Below are 24,775 nucleotides of genomic sequence, written 5' to 3'. Positions count from 1 at the left end.
TTAGCACAGTATAAGTACACAGCACAGAGTTAAGTTATTCAACTAGTGATAGCTGATATTATATTTTAACAATAGAGGTAATTTTCAAATCTACTATTTGCCCTCAACTTTAGGGGGCACCTTTTCATATCACAGAACTGTTTGTGTTACTTCTTGGCATAAAAAGCTTTAATGACTCCCCATTTGTCTAAAAGGAAAGTTTAACATATTAAACAATGGCTTTACCACTCTTTGAAATATGACCCCAACTCACCTGTCATGGGTTGAATTGTGTCCCCCAAAAATATGAAGTTTTAACCCCTAGTATCTGTGAATGTAACCTTATCTGGAAATAAGGTCTTTGCAGATGACCAAGTTAAACCAAGATAATTAAGATGAGCCCTAACCCAATTTGACTGTGTGTCCATTGAAAAAAGGGAAATTTGGACACAGATACAAATGGGAAGGAAAACAATGCAAAGACACGGAGAACACCATCTAAAAGTCAAGGAATGCCTGAAGCTACCAGAAGCTAGGAAAGAGGCATTAAAGAGATTCTCCCTCATAGCCCTCAGGGAGAAAAAAAAAAAACAACAACAACTCTATCTAAACACCTTGATTCCTAAATTTAGACCTCCAGAACTGTAGCACAATAAATTTCTGTTGTTTACGCAACCTAGTTTACAGTACTTTGCTAGAACAACCCCAGGAAACTAATAACACCACCTTTATACCTTACTTCCCTACATTACTTAACATAAACTGTTTACTGGCATTACTTCTAATTCCTAAATGTGAACTTTTAAGACTTTTGCTCATGTTACTTTGTAACCTTCACATCTATCCAAATCCTTTTCATCTACTGAAGGCTTTTTATCTAGTTTCAGAGAATCTTCTACAATCCTCCAATCTGATTTTTCTACCCTATGTATTTATAGAACAAGTTGTTTCCCAAATATTACCACTGTTCAACCACTGTTCATTGTCCTATATTATAATTATGTGTTTACATATACAACTCCTTGACTGGTTACTAGGATATTTGAAAGCAAGAGTTATAGCTTAGTCAATTTTTATATCCTCAATAACACACTTCATATAAACTAAAGTGCCTTTTAAGTACAGATATTTGTAACTTGGCTCAGAGAATAATAAAAGTCAACAACTTTTAATATTAACAGGTATTTATAACTTCAACATTTGCTGATCTATGGAGGTAAAGTAACTTCATGAGCCCTTTTTCTGCCAAATGATGGAGACCAGAGGACACTGCATGCAGCTATTCAGATAATTACTGCCTTGTATGTGCAGAAGAGTAGCTATCTTTAAGGGAGAAATGGGATAGAAGAAGAAACCAGGAGTCTTCGCTTAAAAATAAAATACTAAAAAGTAACACTTCTACAAGGCTATTTTACTTAGGATTACTTTTCTCAAGTCACCATGGGTCTTAGCACAAGCTGTCTAATTCCCTACAAGCTCGGGTGCAAATAAAAAAGATACAGGATACCCAGTTAAATTTGAATTTCAGAGAAACAATGAATAATAACTATAAGAATGTCCCATGCAATATTTGGGACGTACTTAAAGTAAAAAGTCATTCGTTGTTTATCTGAAATTCAAATTTAACTAGACATCCTGTATTTTATCTGGCAACCCTACTCTAAGTACTAACAGTGATCTCAAAAATTTCTATTTAAGGAGAGAGATTCTTAGTTTAAACAGGCAAGACAAGTGCAATGCTGCAGTGTTTACTTAAAAAGTGCTTTTATATGCACTCAGTCATTGTTCTCCTGGTATCAGAGGTTTCCAAAGACACGTACAATGAAATGACTGAAAGTAGTGGTATTGTAATCCTTTTCTCAATGTACTTTAGGAATATACAGAAAGATATAAAATTCAGGAGTATGTTAGAAGTACATAAATTTGTTCCACATTTTTTCTTTTGTGGTAGAGTAAGGCCATCTTCAAAAATCTTATTACTGAAACATACCGTTTGGCAGGCTTTAGGGAGGACTCATCTCCCCTACCTCATATGGTTTAACCCCAGAAACCACTGCAAATAAATATGTCACCAGAATAAATAATGGTGCATTTGTTATGCAAACCCAGTTTTAAGACAAGTCCCCTAAGCTAGATGTTCATAATGCCAACATCCATGCATACGGAACATCCACCCAGACAGAAAATATACATCCATACTAACAAACATCCATCCAATGAAAGACTGTATTCAGCATCAATTAAACAATTAAAGCAGTTAGAGCTATATATTAGCATGAAAAAATATCCATGATACAAACAAGTGGAGGTGGAAGGAGGAGGAAAATGGGCCATAGAATAGTACTGTTGTCTGATTCCACTTGTATATTTACATATACATTTAAAAACCTGGCAAAATACACCTCAAATTATTGATAACCTGGTGAAAGAGAGGTGAGCAGACAAAAGATTGACTTTCATTTTCTCAGTATGTCTGAGTTTATTGTTTTTTACAATGATCCTGATAACTAAGAAGAAACATCAAAAAAATTTTTTTTCATTTAAAAATAACAATTGGTACAAAAAACACTTAAAGCCAATAAGGGGTAATTTGACAACTTTAAAAAGGAATCCATTTGCATAATATAAAACTTGTAGAAGAATCTGCCTCACCAGATGAAAATCTTTTTATTTTTATCTTACAAATTTTCACAAATGTAAACATTCCTGTAACTACCATTAAAGAAATAGAACATTTCCATCATCCCAGAAAGTTCCCTCATACTTACTTTGCCAGTCAATCCCCACCACCACGTGTGCATGCACACACACACACATACACAGACCTAGGCAACCACTGATCTATCCCTATAGATTTCTATCCCTATAGATCTGCCTTTTCTTGAATTTCATATTGAAATCAGTTCTCTTTTGTGTCCAACCTCTTTGCTGCTGATATTTATACATATTGTTGCATTTATCAGTAGTTGATTTCTCTTTATTGCTGAAAATTCTATTGTCATTATATCAATTGCTTATCCATTCGTGTGTCTTCATATGGCTAATGCTCCTATGAACATCCCTGGTCTTTTCTTGCCTTCCTTTCCATTCCATTCCATATTTACCTAAGAGTCAAATTACCAGATCATATGGCAATTGTACATTTAATTTTGAAAGTACTCAAATTATTTTCCAAAGTGGCTATATTACTTTATATTCTTACAAAGCAATGTATGAGAGGTCTAGTTGCTCTATATCCTTTACAACATGTGGTATTACTCATCAGTTTTCTTCATTCTGTGTGTTTAGTATGATCTCCTTGTGGTTTTAATTTGCATTTCCCTGGTGGTTAAAAATATTGAGCATTTTTATACGTATTTAATGTTCCATTGATCTGCATGTCTATTGGCACACCAATACCACGCTGCCTCAATTAGTGCAGCTTTATAGACAGTCTTTAAATCAGATGTGTAAGCCCTTCAACTTTGTTCTTAAGCACAGCATCTCTTCCAATCCATAAACTTGGTATCTCTCTCTATTCAGGTCTTTAATCTGTCTCAACAATATTTTATAGTTCACTGTATAGAGGGTTTCTTTAATATAGTTCATTAAACTTTACTTTTTTTTCCTTTTCTTTTTTTCCTCAAAGAGAGGAGGTTTCACTATGTTGCCTGAGCTGCAATTGACTCCTGGGCTCAAGTAAGCCTCCCATCTCAGCCTTTAAAGTACCTGGGACTATATGCATATGCCAGTACAGCAATCTCAGCTCACTGCAACTTCCGCCTCCCAGGTTCAAGCAATTCTCCTGCCTCAGCCTCCCAAGTAGCTGAGATTACAGGCACGCGCCACCATGCCCAGCTAATTTTTGTATTTTTAGTAGAGACAGGGTTTCACTATGTTGGCCAGGATGGTCTTGATCTCCTGACCTCGTGATCCGCCCGCCTCAGCATCCCAAAGTGCTAGGATTATAGGTGTGAGCACTGCCCAGCTCCCAGCTGCTTTTTGATGTTCCATTAAATAGTATTGCTTCAGTTTCCAATTGTATATTACTAGTGTATATAAATAATTGATTCTTAGACACTCACCTCATATCCTCTGACTATTCTAAATTTATTATTTCTAATAGTTGTGTGGATTTCTTGGGAATTTCTATGTACACAGTTATATTATCTAGAAATAAAGAAAAATTTTACTACTTCTTTTCCAAGCTGTGAGTCTTTTATTTTTCTTGCTGCCTGTAGTAAAGTTGACAGTGCAACGGTGAATAAAGGTAGTTAAGGCAGGCATCCTTGCCTTGCTCTCAACCATTAAGTACAATGTTGGCTGTGGGTTTTTCACAGATTCACTCTATCAGGCTGAGAAAAATTGCCCTTTATTGCTAGGTTAGGGAGTTTGTAAATGAATAGGTGTTAATTTTTGGCAAATGAGTTATCTTTAACTGCTGATATAATCACCTAATTTTTCTCTTTCACTCTGTTGATATGGTGAATTACCTGATTCAATAAACTTACCTTCATGGGACTAAAAAAAAAAAAATTGTTTATGACACTCTACCTTTTATACACTGCTGGATTTGACCACTAGTTTTTTGGTTTTTTGTTTTTTCATTGTTTTTGCCTGTTTCTTACCCAGACTGGAATGCAGTGGCACCATCACAACTCACTGCAACCTCTACCTCCCAGGCTCAAGCAATCCTCCCACTTCAGCCTCCCAAGTACCTGGGACTACAGGTGCATGCCACCATGCCTGTCTTTTTTTTTATATATTTTTTTTGTAGAGACAGGGTTTGCCATGTTGCCCAGGCTGGTCCTGAAGTCCTGAGCTCAAGCAATCAACCTGCCTTAGTCTCCCCAGTAGAGAAATGGGGTCTCCTGTGTGGCTTAGGCTGGTCTTGAACTCCTCTCCTCAAGAGATCATCCCGCTTTGGCCTCCCAAAGTGCGGGAGTAACATGTGAGCCAACACACCAGGCCCACTACTTCTTTTAACATTAAATTATCCCTATATATTTAAGTTATATTTGGTAGTTTGAATTTTTAAATATGACTACTTTTTTATATTTATTACTATTTTGAAAAATAATTTTTGCAACTATACTCATTAGATTATAGTTTACTATCTTGTGACATCATTTTCAGAAATAGAATAATCCTAATTGGATTAAATGTATTACTTTTATAATCAGGGAAAAGTTACAAAGAAATAAACTCTGAAAATCATGGTAATAAAACTCCCTATGTCTACCACTTTTTAAATATTTATTTTTCTTCACATTCTGGGACTCTGATTACAAAATCTTGACAGATCATTTTTCATCCCATTCTACATTTTAGAGTATATAGGCTATTATACATATACTATTTTATATATACATATATATATGTGAATGAAACATTCCTGAAACGCTGCTCCTGAGACAAAAATCTACCCTTTAAATCAATCTACCACCATCCTTAAATCTCCCTTTGTAAAATCAAAACATGTTTCCAGTATTAGTGGCTTTTCTCTCTTCCTGGAATTCTCTTCCCCTAGATATTTCTATGGCCCCAACCCTCACTTCATTTAGCTCTAAACTAAAATGTCACCATTTTAGTGAAGGCTTCCTTGGCTGCCCTAATTAAAGTACTCCCTATTATCTTCTCTATTCAGCTCTAGTCCCGAATTATTTTTCATAACCTGAAACATTTATCCCCAGTGCCTAGAAAAGTACTTGATAGACAAGTGGTGAATTAATATTTGTCAAAGGAACAAATGAATGAAATTAAGTGGCCACTTATGTAGCATACTTTAAACAAAAAATTCCCCTACTCTGGGGCCACACTACCTGAAATGCTCATTAAGGATATAGCCTTCTTCTCAATTCCTCTATAAAATATGATCACCCTATAAGACTACCACATAAATCACTAGTCAACAGTAACTCGGTAAAGTCATTTCATTTATGAGATTCTTTCTTCCATGATAGTAAGTTCTCCTGGCCATGAACACTGAAGTTCCATGTAAATGAAGAAAAATACAAGAAGCATTCCAGAAACCAATTGTTTTCTTCATTTTCCCCATATTTTTTTTTAATTATTATTTTTGAAGACGGGGTTTCACCATATTGATCAGGCTGGTCTCGAACTCCTGACCTCAGGTGATCCGCCTACTCAGCTTCACAAAGTGCTGGGATTACAGGCGTGAGCCACCACACCCGGCCATTTTCCCCACATTAATGATACGTTTTAATCAACACAAGGTAAAGACATTCTGCCTATTGTTCTTGGTGGCTCCCCTCCTAAGGTTAAAACAGAGCATAAGTATATGGCAGGAGAAAGCATTTAAGGAAAAAGCAGTATTTGGTCTGGGTGATCTAGAAGGGGATGGCAGTTCCCCAAGTCCCTAATGTCTTCAGTGAGTCATTCCTGGAGATGATCATACAGAAAGTGATTGAAAAAATAAATAGACATTGACTATGGGAAAAAAGTATGTTCTGTAGCTGTGGCTTCTCTTTAAGGACTTTGCACCAGTTTTGGATTTGAATACAAAAGAAACACTTAGGAGTTTTTGAGTCCACTGACAAAAGAAAAGGAGGACCTTCACTTTACCCTATTCCCAGTAAATTTGCCCACAGCTGATCCGGATCTTAGAAAAATGAGCAGACATCAAGGAGGCAAGAAAAAGAATTCAGACTACAGAACACACAGGACTGATGTCCTAACTTGTTTCTCAAACATGCCATTATACTGTTATACTGGTAGCAAGCACCAGTAATGCAGAGAAAACAGTTTTTTTAAAATATAGAAAACTCTCCGTTTTCCCACCTCAACTCTGAACAACTATTGTCCATTATTATAACAGCATTAATGAATTATAATTTAGATCCCTTCCAATAGTCACTCTTTACTGAATGCTGGGAACAGAAGCCAGGACCTGGAAGCCCATGAATTTCTAGTACTGTTATATTTTATTCTCATCTAATTCTTCAGTGTTATCAATAACAAAATAATCAAATAAGCTAATGATTCAAAATTCTACATGCATACAATTTCAAAACCTGAATTCATTTTCTGACTTGCTAATTATCTAAATTCATAAGTGTTTCTATGAAATTAAAATACAATGGATCTCTACACTGATTTAGATGTAATAAAATAATCAAGAAACAAAGATAAGTAAAGCACATACAAAATTCTAACTTAGAATGAATCTAATTTAGGTATTTGGGCATAGTATATACCTACACTATAATCCAAGACAATGGATTTTATCAGGGATTTAAATTTAACTCTCTACTAATACTGAAGTGCTCTTTCCATTTCTTTCCTCCCTCCAAGTTCATTTGTTCCAACAATTCACGAGTCCTGCAGTACCTTCCTCAACCTTCTATTACCTAAATTATACAAGGCTACATGGCATGTACATGTATAATTTCACGCTTTGTACATTTCTACTCACAAATACCTGTTTCCTATTAATTTCAAAATTAGCTCATGCACAAATTTCTATGAAGAAAATAGAAACGGAATTCATTGAATGCCTAACCTCTTGATTTTCTACTCCATTGCTGGAAAGCTCCAAAACAGTACCTCCACTGTCAACCACTGCTGATGTCATTGTTATTCCCTGAGGAAGCTTCAAACGCTATAATCAATGAAATTAAAGGTTCATGGATGGTTGCCAGTGTTATAAGTTTGCATTATCATGTTTTAAAAGTCAATAGACATGGAGTGGAGTAGATATCCAGAAATTCAGTCTTCGAAAGATGATTAACCAGACAGCCTAAAAAGAGGAAGAATTTGAAAAGTTATAAAAAAAATTACAGGAAGGACATAAAGCATAACTTATTTTGCAATCTAATTTTAACACTGAACTAAGAAAAAGAAGATAGGCTTCTATATCCCCATGTCAAAAGAGGGCAATAATGAACATTCTACTTCTTAAGAGTTAGTGATCAAGTTCATGAACATACTGAATAAGTTCTTAACAAGCAATTGTACCTAGGTAGTATTAGCATATTTATATTCTAGGAGATAAAACGTTACACTTTCTTCCTTTATGAACTTCCTGTATGAACTTTCTTCCTTTATGAAGAAAGTTCATACACATTCCATACATATGAAGGAATATGCTTTATTCCTGAAATATGTTAGTTTCTAGAAACATTAAAAATCTCTTATTCATTGACTATATAAAATGTGCCAGACTGAGACAACTTTTAAAACTATTTGCCCATTTAACACAATTAAAAGATTATTAATTCTTAAATATTTCATTCTTCTTCTTTGCCTCATCTGGTTTGTTTGTTTGAACAATCAGAACTGTCTCTTGCTTATGGCAGCAACCTCATTTTGTATTCACACTTTGAATACAGCAACTATAAGACAGACTAATTTGAATTGCTTATATTTTCAAATAAAATAGTTTAAAAATAAAGCAATTACCACTTGGAATTCCTTTGATATTATTTTATCATACTTTACTCAATTGTTTTGATATTAATTCAAAATGTAATATAGCAAATGGTTTCAAGTAGTCTCTTAATCTCTTACATTTTTTCCCCTTCCTACATTATCTGGATTTATGCAGTAAATTATTCCTAAAAAGTTACTTTTTATTTGATTTTGTGTATACTAAAATTTTCTTACAAAGGAGGTACACAGATTAGTAAAAGAATTTTTTCATGTCAAAAAGAATGCAGAAAAATCAAGCATATCTGAAGAGAAAGTATACATTTCCCATAAATCATTCCATTAATATTATGCCTTTGTATTATGTTTGCCTACTGGCATCATGCAGATATGGAAATAAAAGAATAAAGAATTTCTAGAAACTTCTAGAATAAAATGAAATACCTGAAAAAAGCAGAAATTTCATCTTACTAACCAATACTATTAGCCTCCTTTTTGATCTTATAAACATAAAAAGGAATAGAAAGTCTTTGTATCTTAAGAAGAAAAATTAATAAAATTCCATAGTCCCATCATACTATCACCATATAAGGTAATAAAAAGTAATAACTATTCCTAAATTCTGTTTTCTAAACATATATATAATAATAGCAGAAATAAATTTTACTTACAATTTGTATGTTAAGTAGTCTAAGCATCCTTCACTATTTTCACAACTTGGGAAAAGCTAAAATCTGAACCAGAAGTTCTTTGGAACAACTAGTGGGGGCAGAAAAAAGACAGTATTAATATAATTATATTAAAAAGCACGTTGCTCAAATAAATGTGATCGAGATAGTAAACGCTTAATACAACAAATCACTTCCAAAACCATATGACATACATTCACATAAGGAATATAATAAATTATTTCTAGGTTTTTGAGGAATCAGAAGTTTTTATCAAACTTAAAATAAACTTAAAATTTTAATTCAACACTACATAACAACTACTGAGTGAGGACAGAACCAATATACGAAGCCTATGCTCCATACTATGTGCTGCATTTCAAACAGGTCCTTGTGTTTTGTTTTGCTTTTTTCTCACAAGGCAAGTTCTAATAACAGGTTCTGAGTAAGTGGCTACAGGTATAACCCCTGCCCCCAAGGAGTATAAAATCAAGTTTGAAAAATAACACTAGCCCCAAAAAACTACTAAAAAAAAATGTTTAAGAGAAAAAAATTGTTTTTAGAGTTGAGGTCTCAACTCTGTCACCAAGGCTGGATCACAGTGGTGAGATCATGGCTCACTGCAGCCTCAAATTCCTGGACTAAGCTATCCTTCTGCCTCAGCCTCCTGAGGAGCTGGGACTATAGGCATATGCTACCATGCCCAGGTCAGTATTTCTTATGTTTTGCTTTTATTTTTAAAGATAAGATATTACTATGTTGCCCAGGCTGACCTCGAACTCCTGGCATCAGGTGATCCTCCCACCTCAGCCTCCTGAGTCACTATTAAACATGCTCCTGCTATCTCACCCCACTAACTTAACATCAGCACACATCCAAACATCCCAAGCCCTACTTCTAACTTCCAAGCCTTCTCAAATATTCCTCCTTCTTTCAAAGTCTCATGTATTGACTTATACACTAGGCCTTGCTACATCAATTATTTCCTTTTTCCTTAATCTTCTCTTACTAACATTGGGCTCCTTTTCCTCATATAAGCATTTGCAAGATCCTCTCATTTTAAAAGTAGAAAAGTTGGCTGGGCAAGGTGACTCAGGCCTGTAATCCCAACACTTTGGGAGAGGGAGACGAAGGATCACTTGAGCCCAGGAGCTCTTCACCAACCTGGTCAACATAGAGAAACCCCTGTCTCTACAAAAAAATAAAAAACTTAGCCGGGCCTGGTAGTGCAAACCTGTAGTCCCAGGTACTTGAGAGCCTGAGGTGGGAGGATGAGCCCAGGAGGTTGAGGCTGCAGTGAGCCATGATCCTGCCACTGCACTCCAGCCTGGGTGACAGAGAAAGACCCTATCTCAAAAACAAAAAAAAAGGAAAAGTTCTCTTCCATAATCGTGCATACCTTCCAGCTATCACTTCAGTTCCTTCCTTTCTCAGGTAAGTTTCTAGATGAGAAATCTTGTGTACTCTGTCTCTACTTTCTAATTTCTCAAGTACTTCTCCTTCTATGAAAGTTTGGCATCCATCCCCACTCAACTGAAACTTTTACTCAGTTCTGCTGTAGAATCTAATAGATACATTTCTGTCTTCATAGGACTTGATGTTTCTGAAGCATCTGACACTGTTAATCACTCCCTTCTTGAAACTCTACCTTGAGGCCAGGTGTGGTGGCTCTTGCCTGTAATCCCAGCACTTTGGGAGGTCAGGAGTTCAAGACCAGCCTGGCCAAGATGGTAAAACTCTGATACTACTAAAAACTACAAAAATTAGCCGGGTGCAGTGGCAGACACCTATAATCCCAGCTACTCAGGAGGCTGAGGCAGGAGAATCACTTGAACCCAGGTGGCAGAGGTTGCAGTGAGCCAAGATCGTGCCATTGCACTTCAGCCTGGGCGACAGAGTGAGACTCCATCTTAAAAAAGAAAAAAAAAGAAAGAAAGAAAAAGAAACTATCTTGAATTTAACTTTTCCCTCTCTAGTTACTCCCTTTCAATTCCCTCTTGCAGGCTCAACCCTCATTTTCAAGGGGCCTGGGACAAGAGTACAAATAGAAGTCTATATACCATGTGTCTAAATATTTTTAAAAGTTCTAAGTCAAGCTGTTAAATTATTATTCCATCTCCCTATCTTGACTAATAACAATCTGAAAGGCCAAGTTCTATTTTTGAGTTCTCAGGCTCCCTTCATGTTGTGTAGGGACATAAGAAGAAAAGTCCATATCCTTTCCCCTTGTCTGCAGCCACCTCCTTTTCTTGCCCCATCTTTAGCTCCATTTCATACTACGAAGGGCTTTATATGCATGCATATATAAAGCCCACAGGTCCAAGCTCTGGTCACATGCCTGCAAACAGCTGCTCCTTGGCCATCCCTTAAACACAGGGGATATGTGTTATGCAGTCAAGAGAGGAGAAAATCAGAGAAGAGAGCTGTGAAGGGACATATGCGCAGGAAATTCTAGAATCAAATATTCAAAGATTGATCTACAAAGAGACCAGGTAGACTAGTCACCTAGGCCCACCCCACAAAGTCTTCACTTTATGTAAAGGGGTGTAGCTGCTGAAGGAAGGCCATGTGAGGACCTTTAAAGCACAGGCCTTTTGTTCCCACTTGGCAAAGTCTTAGGACAGTGCTGCTCTCCGGTCAACGCTTACAAGGTGGGTGTTTCCAGGATCCTATCCCTAGTCCTTTTCTCTTCATATTCTTTATGTTCTTTCTAAGGTATGAGATATACTCCTACAGCTTCATTCAAATCTCTCTTCCAGTATACAGTATCCATTCCTGTGTACTCCAGTTTGTCTACTAGATGTTTTATTGCCTCTACTTCACTGAAATTAGATAAGGCATACATAAATACTAAGCACTGATGCCAGGATAACCCAAGCACTCCATTCATTAATCCCATCATGCAACAAATACTAAATGAGCATTATTATATGACACCACAGTTTTAGGTGCCCAGGTCCAGTAGTGAATAAAGGTAAAGTCACTGTTTTTATGGATCTTGCAGAGAGGAAAGAGAAAAAAACAAAACAGTATACCATACATGTAGGTGATAAAGGCTAAGGAATTAAATTATTAAATTAACCAAAGAGATAGGGATTATTTGGCAGGGAGAGTTGCCATTTCAGATTGAGTGGTCAGATAACAACTCACTAAAAAAGTGACATATGAGTGAAGACCCAAAAGTAGAAGCGAGTTGTAGCAATGCCTAGGGGAAGAGCCTTCTCGTTAAAAGAAATTCAACACCTTCAAGAGGACATGCCTGACTAGTTAGAGGATCGGCAAAGGGACCCAATGCTGAAGTGAAGCATGCAAGAGGAAGAAAGAATAGTTGAACAAGAGGACAGAAAGGAAAGGGAGCCAAGTAGGTTCCCTCTAAGGACTTTGACTTCAGGGAGAAGGAAGGTTTTAAACAAAGAGATGATGTGATTATTATAAGGTTCGTTCAGATGCTGGGTTGAGAACAGACAAGGGGACAAGAGCAGAAACAGAGAGGTCAGTTAGCAGGCTGCAATAATATATGTTGTACAAAAGTAACTGCAGTTTTGCTATTACTTTTAATGTAATATAAACTACTTTTGCACTAACCCATAATTAGATGAGAAGTAATACTGGCTGAGACCAGAGTGGTAGTTGTGGAGGTAGTGAAAAGTGATCATGGCTAAGCACACTGGCACAAGCCTTTGTCCCAGCTACTTGGGACAGGAGGTGGAAGGATCACGCCAGGCAAGTTGAAGCTGCAGTGATCCAAGATCTCACTGCTACACTCCAGCTTGGGCGACAAGTAGGATCCTGTCTCAAAAAAGAAAAAAAAGTGGTCAACCTTTAGACATATTTTGCAGATAAAAGGATGAGATTTGCAAGCAAAATGGATGTGGACTGGATTGGTATGACAGAAAGGAAGAAGTCAAGAATTAATCCAGGCTGGAAGATTCTCAGATGATGAAATAGGATGCACCAGGAATCTGCATCCCTATCTAGACAACAATTACACTGGCAGAATCTACCTAACATAATTATTTTGGAACTCTGGAAGATACTAAAGGCTTGCAACCTCCAAGGGAAGACTTGGACAATAAATTGTGGTTAATTTCAGTCATTTCAGTTCTCAGCACAGAATCAGCTACCCATCCCCCAACTCAAGGGTAGACAGCTGTGCATGTGTTCCTGGAACAGTCTGCGTGCAACTTGTGAGGGCAAAGGTAAGCAAAAAGCACTATCTTCCAAATATCAGGGATCTGTGCTCTGATCACTGATTATTACTTCTGATCACAGAGGGCACACAAAGAAATGACAGACATTATTGTTATGCCTCCCTTCACTGTTGCCTCTACCCCTCTGGCTGAAGTCACTTCTAGGGGACTTAAAAGGCCAGCAAACTCCCACCCCCTATCTTTCTCTTTTTTCTCTTTTGAGAGACACACATTAAAGACTAGGACATTTGGCTGGGCACGGTGGCTCACACCTGTAATCCTAGCACTTTGGAAGGCTGCGGTGGGTGGATCACTTGAGGTCAGCAGTTCAAGGCCAGCCTGGCCAACATAGTGAAACCCCGTCTCTATTAAAAATACAAAAATTAGCTGGGCGTGGTGTCAGGCACTTGTAATCTTGGTTATTCAGAAGACTGAAGCAGGAGAACTGCTTGAGCCCAGGAGGTAGAGGTTGCAGTGAGCCAACATCAAGCCACTGCACTCCAGCCCAGGCAACACAATAAAACTCCAACTCAAAATAAAGAACAAAATAAAGACTAGGACATTCAAAAACTATATGTATGGAAAAATGTGGAAAATGACCACACATGCCCAGGCTCAGAAAAGACCTGAGACCTTAAAATACACCTTAGGCTGATCCTTGCCACAGAGTCAGCCTAAAAAACTTTAAATTTAAGTTTAAAAAAAAAATCCAGCCCTCCCCAAGATGGCAGACTGGAAGCAGTGTTGGCATGCCTCTCCCACTTGGAAAGAAAAAATAGTGGGTAGAGATTCAAACTGTGAACTTTTTTTCAAAGAAACAACGCAGGAACTTAACAGAAAATAGAAAGAAACCACAGATCCTTTGAAAGAAGGAGCAGGCTGCAGTCTACACCATGGGCCAGGTAAAAAAGTGTAAGTCCCCAGAGTCAGAGAGGGAGACAGATTATCTCCAGAGTATATACCCGCTCCAGGAAAACTGGAAATCCAGCCCACAGGGGAAGGCCTTAACCCTACCGAGTGCTAAAACTGATATATGGAGCAGTAGAGAATACACAAGTAGGAGCAGCAGCAGGAAGAGCCTTTTGCGTATTCCCAGTCTCCAGCACAAACCAAGGGAAGCCATTCCTGATTCTTTGTCACAGGGGCCTTCACAAAGTTCTTCTAGCTAACTCAGGTAGCAGTTGCAGGTTGAAAGGAGCTCCCAATTTGAAATTCAAAATATAATCTCAAGTGGGGATGAACTGCCTTGGCCAGAACTGGGGGGACAAGTGGGAAGTGTGCTGTAGCTACAGGCAAAGGAGCTGGGTGCTCCGGCATTGCCAGTGGACGAGAAGGGGAGTGGCCTAAAAGCCAAGGTTCCTGTATGTAAACAGCTTGGAATTTAGCTAGCTGCTGCTAGTGAACACTGTGGGTGAGAGACCTGCCTTGCCAAGTGTATAGGAGCTGAATGAGACTCCCACCTGCTACTCCTCACTCCCTGCATGAACTCTTCTGTGAAGCAGAGGCAGCTAAGCTCTTTCCTGGAACATTACCCCAGTGGCCAGGGTCTCTGCTTACACCACACACGCAGAGCCAAAGGGCAGGCCTGCCTGACCAAGCCCCTACCTGGTTTTGCCCCTCCATCTGCCCTGGTAGGTTAACACAAAAGAAAGAAACTTTTGGAGCCCTATGGCTTCATCTATCACCTAAGAACCCAAAATACCTCCCATGAGTAACACAGGACAAGCACAAATCCCACCACTTCTGCCACAGCTGGCATTCTTTTGCAAGCACTACCTCCTGGCTGGAGGCCAACAGACACAGTTATTATAGCATCTACAGGTAAAACAACATTGCACCCAAGAAGGAGAAAACTTGTGCATGACAGCTATCAGCACTGTCTGCAGTACCCTGTCTAACGAGGATGTCCACATGATCAGTTTATTACTACTACAACCAGCATTTAAGAAAGTCAACACACTATGGCTATTTACAACCAAGGAATCTCACAATGTATGCCATTCCCCTGCTAACCCTATGACAGTTGATGCTGGTAAATATTGCTGGGAGACTTGAGGATAGGTAACATCACTGGATCCCTTGATTCCCCAGTATCAGCCTGGAATGTGGCAGCCCCACTGGGCAGCTGGACTCAGAGTAGCAGGAGCACTCACAGTAGTCTGGCTCTCAGGGGCTCCTACTCCTAGGGGAAGGAGGGGGCACCACATCAAGGAAGCAACCTGTGGGACAAAAGAATCCAGATTGCAGGCATTGAGTCCTAGATCTTCCTGCTAGTGGGAAGTTTCCTTTAGCAGAGGCACAGTTGCAGTGCTAGGTTCAGTGGTAAAAGTAGGCAGCTCTACCCCAACAGACAGGCAGCTCTGGTGCGAATAAAGGGTCTTAGAGAAGGGGACTTGTTTTCCCCCAATCCACCAGTAAAGAAAGCATTCGGGGCTTCTCCCACAAGAACTCAGTGTGGGTGCACAAATAGACAACCTTTCTGGAACACTTCAGGGTGACTGCATCCCTAGAGGGGGAGCACCCTCCAGGTCTGTTAGCTAGGCATGGTGGCACGAGCCTGTAATTCCAGCTACTTGGGAGACTGAGGCAGGAGAATTGCTTGAATCCAGGAGGTGGAGGTTGCAGTGAGCCGAGATCATGCCACTGCACTCCAGCCTGGGCGACAAAACAAGACGCTATCTCAAAAAAAAAAAAGAAAAGAAAGTTTTAGGCCGAGTTTGGTGGTTCACGCCTGTAATCCCAGTACTTTGGGAGGCCGAGGCAGGCAGATCAGATCACGAGGTCAGGAGTTCGAGAGCAATCTGGCCAAGATGGTGAAACCCCATCTCTACTAAAATACAAAAAAATTAGCAGGTCATGGTGGCACACGCCTGTAGTCCCAGCTACTAAGGAGGCTGAGGCAGAAGAATCGCCTGAACCCTGGAGGCAGAGGTTGCAGTGAGCCGAGAGAGCACCACTGTGCTCCAGCCTGGGCGACAGAGTGAGACTCCATCTCAAAAAAAAAAAAGAAAGTTTTAACAATAGACTACAACAAATAGAATTTCACAATCAGACAAAAATAAAGAATCGAAAGCAATGAACAATGTCTCCAAGAAATATGGGATCATGTAAAACAGCCAAACCTAAGAATAATTGGAGTACCTGAGGGAGACGAGAAAGCAAAAAGGTTGAAAAGTTTATTTAAGGGAAAAGCTGAGAAAAACTTCCCTAGCCTTGCCTGACATTTAGATATCCAAATACAAGAAGCTCAAATAACTCTTGAGAGATTCATCACAAAAAGGACTTCACCAAGACGTATACTCACCAGACTATATCTAAAGTCAACGTGAAGGAAAGAATTCTGAGAGCAATGAGACTGAGAGCAATGAGACAAATGCACCAGGTAACCTATAAAGGAAAAGCTATCAAACTAATAGCAGACTTCTCACCAGAAACCTTACAACCCGTCAGAGATTGGTGTCTTGTCCTTAGCCTCCTTAAACAGAAAAAAACTGTCAGTCAAGAATTTTGTATCCAGCAAAACTAAGTTTCACAAATGAAGAAATAGCATCAGTTTCAGGCAAACAAATGCAAGGAAAATTTATCACTACCAGACCAGTCCTACAAGAAAAGATAAAAGGAATTCTAAATCCTGAAACAAAAGGCCAGTCAGTATGTACCAGAATAGAACCTCCTGAAAGTATAAAACTCACTGTATAAAACAACAACGAAATGAAGAAAACAAAGTATCTAGATAACAACTAACGAGTTGACTGGAACCTCACATATACTAATGCTGAATATAAATGGCCTAAATGCTCCACTTGAAAAGCACAGATTGGCAGAATGGATTAAAAAAATTATAAAATGCCGGGTGCTGTGGCTCACGCCTGTAATCCCAGCTCTTAAGGAGGCAGAGGAGGGAGGATAGCTTGAGCGCAGGAGTTCAAGACCTGCTGGGGCAATATAGCCAGACCCCGTTCTCCACAAAAAGACAAAAAAAAAAAAGCATAAAAAAATTATAAAACAAGTTTCTGTGGACTTCAAGAATGGCACCAAACATGGAAGGATTCACGTAAACTCAAGGTAAAGGGGTGGAAAAAGATATTCCACACAAATAAAAACCAAAAGTGGGCTAGGCATAGTGGCTCACACCTATAATATCAGCTCTTTGGAAGGCCAAGATGAGAGGATCACCTGAGGCCAGGAGTTTGAGACCAGCCTGGCCAACATGGCAAAATCCCATCTCTACTAAAAATACAAAAAAAAAAAAAAGAAAAAAAAGAAAAGAAAAGAAAGAAAAAAAAATTAGCTAGGCATGGTGGTGAGTGCCTGTAATCCCAGCTCCTCAGGAGGCTGAGGCAGGAGAATCGCTTGAACCTGAGAGGTGGACGTTGCAGTGAGCCAAGATTGTGCCACTGCACTCCAGCCTGGACAAGAGTGACACTCCGTCTAAAAAAAAAAAAAAACCAAAAGTAAGTAGGAGAACCTATTCTTTTATAAGATGAAACAGACTAAAGCAACAACAGGCCATATGCAGCAGCTCACATCTACAATCTTGGCACTTTGAGAGGCTGAGGCAGACAGATCGCTTGAGCCCAGGAGTTCGAGACTAGCCTAGGCAACATGGCAAAACTCCATCTCTACAAAAAAATACAAAAATTACCCGGTGTGATTGCCTGCACCTGTAGTCCCAGCTATTGGGGAGGCTGAGGTGGAGGCGGGAGAATCACCTGAGCTCAGGAGGCAGAGGTTGCAGTGAGCCAATATCGTGCCACTATACTCCTGCCTGGGAGACTGAACAAGATCTTGTCTCAAAAAGAAAAAAAAGAATATATATATACACACACACATTAGCCAGGTGTAGTGGCACACACCTGTATAGTCCTAGCTACTTGGAAAGCCGAGGAGGGAGGATGGCTTGAGCCTGGGAGGTCGAGGTTACAGTGAGCCACAATCATGCCACTGCACTCCCACCTGGGCAACAGAGCAAAACTATTTCAATAAATAAAAAAATTAAATTAAATTAAAGTACCAACAGTTAAAAAAAAAAAAGCCAGCGAAGGTAATGATAAAAGGATCAATTCAACAAGAAGATATTACAATCCTAAATGTATATGCATCTAACACTGGAGCTCCCTAAATTTATAAAACATTTACTATCAAACCTAAGAAATGAGAAAGACAGCAACACAACAGCTAGGGTACTTCCTTACTCCAATGACAGCACTAGACAGACCATCAAATCAGAAAGTCAACAAAGAAACAGTGGACTTGAACTATACTCTAGAATAAATGGACTTAACAGATACTTACTGAATATCCTACCTGAGAACTGAAGAATATACATTTCTCTTATCAGCACATGGAACATTCTCCAAGACATCCCATATGATAGGCCACAAAACAAATCTCAATAAACTTAAAAATATCGAAAATCTTATCAAGTATCTTCTCAGACTACAGTGAAATATGACTAGAAGAAATAAAATATAAAAGGAACACTCAAAACTACATAAATGCATGGAATTAAACAATCTGCTCCTGAATGATGTGTGTGTTAATAATATCAAGGTGGAAATTTTAAAAATTTCTTAAATCAATAATAGTGACGTAAATTATCAAAATTTCTAGGATACCACAAAAGTAGTGCTAGGAGGAGAGTTTATAGTATTAAAGGTCTATCATCAACACATTTGAAAGATCACAAATTGACAATCTAATATAACATCTCAAGGAACTAGAGAAACAAAAAGAAACTAAACCCAAGCATAAGAGCAGAAATTAGGCCAGGTGCGGTGGCTTACGCCTGTAATCCCAACACTTTGGGAAGCCAAGGTAGGAGGATGACTTGAGCTTAGGAGGTCAAGACCAGTCTGGGTAACATAGCAAGACCCCATCTCAAAAAAAAAAAAAAAAGGCAGAACTAAATGAAACAAACCAAAAACTTGCAAAAGATCAATGAAACAAAACATTGGTTCATTGAAAAGATAAACAGAATTGATATAACTTTAGCTAGATTAACCAAGGAAAACAGGGAGAAGATTAAAATAAACTCAATTAGAAATGAAACTGGGGACACTGCACCTGACACCACAGAAACACAAGAGATCATTTGAGACGGCGATGAATACCTCATGCACATAAACTAGAAAACCTAGAGGAAACAGATAAAAGTCCTAGAAACATACAACCCCCCTAGATTAAATGAGGAAGAATTAGAAGCCCTGAAAAGACCAATAACAAGCAATGAAACTGAATCAGTAATAACTAAAAAAAATGCTGGCCAGTTGTAGTGGCTCATGCCTGTAATTCCAACACTTTGAAAGGCCAAGGCAGGTGGACTGCTTAAGCCCAGGAATTCAAGACCAGCCTGGGCAACATGATGAAACCTGTCTCTACTTAAAATACAAAAATTAGCTGTGTGTGGTGGTGCACACCTGTACTACCAGCTAGTCAGGAGGCTGAGGCAGGAGGATCACTTAAGCCTAGAAAGTCAAGGCTGCAGTGAGCCACGACTGTGCCACCACTCCAGTCTGGGCAACAGAGGTGAGGCCCTGTCCCCAAAATAATAATAATAACAACAAAAACCCAGGGCCAGATGGATTCACCGCTGGGTTCTACCAGATACTCAAAGAAGAACTGGTGCCAATCCTACTGAAAACTATTCCAAAAGATTGAGAAGAGGGAATCTTCCCTAACTCATTCTATGAAGTTAGTATCACCCTAATACCAAAATCAGGAAAGGATATAACAACAAAAAAAAAAAATAGAAGAGAAAACTACAGACCAACATCTCTGATGAACATAGATGTAAAAATCCTCAACAAAATACTAGCTAGCCGAATCAAACGGCACATCAAAAAGACAATATACCATGATCAAGTGGATTTAATCCTAGGAATGCAGGGATGCAAGTCAATAAACATAATACATCACATAAACAATTAAAAACAAAAACAACATGATTGTTTCAACAGACGCAGAGAAAGCATTCAATAAAATCAAGCATCCCTTTAAGATAAAAATACCCAACAAATGAGGCATATAAGGGAATTAGCTCAAAATAGTAAAAGTCATACACAACAAAGCCATAGCCAACATCATATTAAATGGGAAAAAGTTGCAAGCATTTCCCCTGAGAACTGGAATAAGACAAGGATGCTCACTTTTATCACTTCTTTTCAACATAGTACTTTAAGTCCTAGTCAGAGCAATCAGGCATGGGAAAAAGATAAAGGGCATCCAAATTGGAAAAGAGGAAGTCAAACTACCACTGTTTGCTGATGATATGTTCATACACCTACAAAATGCTGAAGATTCCTCCAAAAGACTCCTAGATTTGATAAGCAAATTTAGTAAGATCCTAAGTTACAAAGTCAATGAACACAAATCAGTAGCACTACTATACAACAACAATGACCAAGCTGAGAATCAAATTAAGAACTCAATCCATTTTACAACAACTGCAAAAACTATATAAAATACCTAGGAATATACTTAACTAAGGAGGTAAAAGATCTCTACAAGAAGAACTACAAACACTAATGAAAGAAATCATAGATAACAAAAACAAATGGAAACACATCCATGCTCCTGGATTTGAAGAATCAATATCATAAAAATGACCATACTGTCCAAAGCAATCCACAGATTCAATACAAATCCTATCAAAATAGCAACATCATTTTTCACAGAATTATAGAAAGAAAATACTAAAATTTATATGGAATGAAAAAAGAGGCTGAATAGCCAGAGCAATCCTAAGCAAAAAGAACAAATCTTAAGGCATCATATTATTGAACTTCAAATTATATCAGATTATAGTTAACAAAACAGCATGGTACTGGTATAAAAGCAGACACATGGACCAGTGGAAGAGATTAAAGAACCCAAAAATAAAACCAAATATCCACAACTATCTTCAACAAAGCATAAAAAACACAAATTGGGGCCGGGTATGGTGGCTCACGCCTGTAATCCCAGCACTTTGGGAGGCCAAGGCGGGCAGATCCACAAGGTCAGGAGCTCGAGACCAGCCTGGCCAACCTGGTGAAATCCCATCTCTACTAAAAATACAAAAATCAGCTGGGCATCGTGGTGGGCACCTGTAGTCCCAGCTACTCGTGAGGCTGAGGCAGGAGAACAGCTTGAACTCAGGAGGCAGAGGTTGTATTAAGCCAAGATCACACCACTGCACTCCAGCCTGGGTAACAAAGCGAGACTCCATCTTAAAAAAAAAAAAGAAAAAGAAAACATAAACTGAGGAAGGGACACCTATTTAATAAATGGTGCTGAGAAAACTGGCTAGCCACAAGCAGAAAAATTAAACTGGATCCCTGTCTCTCACCTTATATAAACATCAACTCGAGATGAATCAAAGATTTAAATCTAAGACCTGAAACCATAAAAATCCTAGAAGATAACCTAGGAAAAACTCTTCTGGACACTGGCCTAGGCAAAGAATTCATGACTAACACCCAAAAGCAAATGCAACTAAAACATAAATAAATAAATAAATGGTACCTAATTAAACAAAAAATCTTCTGTAGAGCAAAAAAAAATAATAATCATCATCATCAGAGTAAACAGACAACCCACAGAATGGGAGAAAATATTTGCAACCTATACATCCAACAAAGGACCAATGTCCAGAATCCACAGGGAACTTACACAAATCATCAAGAAAAAAAAATCCCATGAAAAAGTGGACAAATTACATGAACAAATATTCCTCCAAAGAAGATATACAACTGGCCAACACATATATGAAAAAGTACTCAATGTCACTAGTCATTCAGGGAAATGCAAATTAAAACCACACTGACATACCACCTTACTCCTGCAAGAATGGCCATGATTAAAAAGTCAAAAGACAATAGATATTGGCATAAACTTGGCGAAAAGGGAACACATACACTTCTAGTAGAAATGTAAATTAGCACAACCTACATGAAAAACAGTATGAAGATTAGCTTTTTTTTTTTTTTTAAATAGAGATGGGGTTTCGGGGTTTCACCATCTTGGTCAAGCTGATCTTGAACTCCTGACCTCATGATCCACCTGCCTCGGCCTTCCAGAGTGCTGGGATTACAGACATGAGTCACTGCGCCCGGCCGGAGATTTCTTAAAGAACTAAAAGTAGATCTACCATTTGATCCAGCAATCCCACTACTAGGTATATATCCAAAGGAAACAAAGGAAAAGAAGTCATCATATCAAAAAGACATCTGTACATGTATGTTTATTACAGCACAATTTACAATTACAAATATAGATACCTAACCATGTGCCTATTGACCAATGAGTGAAGAAAATATGTATATATATATATATATATATATATATATATATGACATGGAATACTACTCAGCCATAAAAAAGAACAAAATCATGTATTTTGCAGCAACTTGGATGGAGTCGGAGACCATTACTCTAAGTGAAGCGACTCAGGAAAGAAAAACCAAATACCATATGTTCTCACTTGTAAGTGGGAGCTAAGCTATGCGTACACAAAGGCATATAGAGTGATATAATGGACTATGGAGACTCAAAGAGGGAGGGCGGAAGTGGGGGTAAGGGATAAAAAGATTACACATTGGGCACAATGTACACTATTTGGGTGGCAAGTGCACTCAAATCTCAGATTTCACTACTATACCATTCATTCATGTAACCAGTAATCACTTGTACCCCAAAAGTGATTAAAATTTTCTTAAAGAACAAAAAAAAAAGAATTAAAAAAAATTTTTTTAAAGAACCAAATACAACAAAAAAACAAAAACAATAACAAAGAACAGCAAACCCTGGGGAAGAAGAAGACTCTATTTCCAGAGTAACACATGAGATTCAAATGTCCAGTTTTCTCCAATAACTCTTAAGGCAAACAAAAACCCAGGGAAGGATGAGCCATTCAAAGGAAAAAATAAATAAATCTACAGAAACTGTTCCAGAAAAAGACCTGATGGCTAATCTACAAAAAGACTTTAAAACAATTATCTTAAATATGCTCCAAGAACTAAAGGAGGCTTTGGGGAAAGTCAAGAAAACAATATATGAACAAAATTAAAACAACAATAAAATCTGAGGAAAAAAAGGAAATTCTGGAGCTGAAAAGTATAATTGAAGTGAAAAAGTCACTAGAGAAATTCAAAGGCAGATTTGAGCAAGCAGAAGAAAATCAGTAAACTTGAAGATCAGATACTAAAATTACTGAATATAAGAAGCAGAAACAAAAAAAGATTGAAAAAAACTGAAAAGACCTAGAGGATCTGTGGGATGCCATCAAGCTGACCAACATATGAATTGTGGGAGTCTAAGAGGGAGAAAAAAAAGAGGCAGAGAAAATATTTAAAGAGATATTAGCTGAAAACCTCCCAAATTTGATGAAAGACCCTAATAAAAACATCCAAGAAGCTCAATGAACTCCAATTAAAATGAATTCAAAGAGACACACACCAGCACATGATAAAATCAAATTTTCAAAAACTGAACACAATGATATGCTTGAAAGCAGCAAGAGAAAAAGGATTTGTCACATGCAAGTGATACACAGTAAGATTATCAGCAGATAACTCATCAGAAACTTCAGAGGCCATAAGACAGTAGGCCGATATATTCAAATTGCTAAAAGAACTGCAGTCAGTAGAGGTAGCAGGCACCTGCAGTCCCAGTTACTCAGAAGGCTGAGCTGGGGAGATTACTTAACCCCAGGAATTCAAGCCCAGCCTGTGAAAATAGCAAAACCCAGTCTTCAGAAAATGAATAAAAAATATGGCTGGGCGCAGTGGCTCATGCCTGTAATCCCAACACTTTGGGAGGTCGAGGTGGGCAGATAACCTGAGGTCAAGGAGTTCAAGACCAGTCTGGATAACATGATGAAACCCCATCTCTACCAATACAAAAAATTAGCTGGGCTTGATGGCATGTGCCTGTAGTCCCAGCTACTCGGGAGGCTGAGGCAGGAGAATCGCTTGAACCCGGGAGGTGAAGGTTGCAATGAGCCAAGATTGTGCCACTGCACTCCAGCTTGGGTGACAGAGCAAGACTCCATCTCAAAAAAAAAAAAGGAACAAAAAATAAATAAAGAAAAAAACCTGCCCACAAAGGATCCTATATACAACAAAACCATCCTTTCGAAGTGAGGAAAAAGACTTAAATATAAAACCCAAAACTAAAAAAATATCTGGAAGACAACCTAGCCAATACCATTCAGGACATAAGAAAGGGCAAGGATTTCATGACAAAGACACCAAAAGCAACTGCAACAAAAGCAAAAAATGACAAATGGGATCTAATTAAACTAAAGAGCTTCTGCATGGCAAAATAAACTATCAACAAATAGACAACTTATAGAATGGAGAAAAATTTTGCAAACTATGCAGCCAACAAAGATCTAATATCCAGCATCTACAAGGAACTTAAACAATTATACAACAAAAAAACAACCTGATTAAAAGCGGGCAGGCCAGGATCAGTGGTTCACATCTATAATCCTGGCACTTTGGGAGGCCGAGGCAGGTGGATCACTTGAGGCCAGGAGTTTGAGATTAGCCTGGCCGATATGGAGAAACTTCATCCCTACTAAAAATA

At 38.3% G+C, this 24,775-nt stretch overlaps 1 protein-coding gene across 8 annotated transcripts in view; it reads right to left on the bottom strand.

The window, feature by feature from the left end:
- ELF2 (E74 like ETS transcription factor 2) overlaps positions 1-24,775 on the bottom strand; it is a 152,885-nt gene that overhangs the window by 99,996 nt on the left and 28,114 nt on the right. For 7 of the 8 annotated variants that reach the window (XR_010345377.1, XR_010345376.1, XM_064383864.1 and 4 more), the window contains exons 2-3: positions 9,018-9,105; positions 7,481-7,717 (exon numbers count right to left, since the gene is read on the bottom strand). Coding sequence is in view for 5 of the 8 variants with exons in the window: in XM_064383864.1 (XP_064239934.1) it covers positions 7,481-7,552 (72 nt within the window). In the remaining 3 variants the exon portion in view is untranslated. Of the gene's footprint in view, positions 1-7,480; positions 7,718-9,017; positions 9,106-24,775 lie in introns of those variants that run through there. The other variant, XM_064383875.1, reaches the window with a different exon arrangement.

This window comes from Aotus nancymaae, unplaced genomic scaffold (assembly GCF_030222135.1).
Source record: "Aotus nancymaae isolate 86718 unplaced genomic scaffold, 86718_ANA_hifiasm-v0.15.2.pri h1tg000033l, whole genome shotgun sequence".
Lineage (NCBI taxonomy): Eukaryota > Metazoa > Chordata > Mammalia > Primates > Aotidae > Aotus > Aotus nancymaae.
Note: the sequence above shows the minus strand (reverse complement) of the source record. Positions and strands in the feature narration are given on the sequence as shown.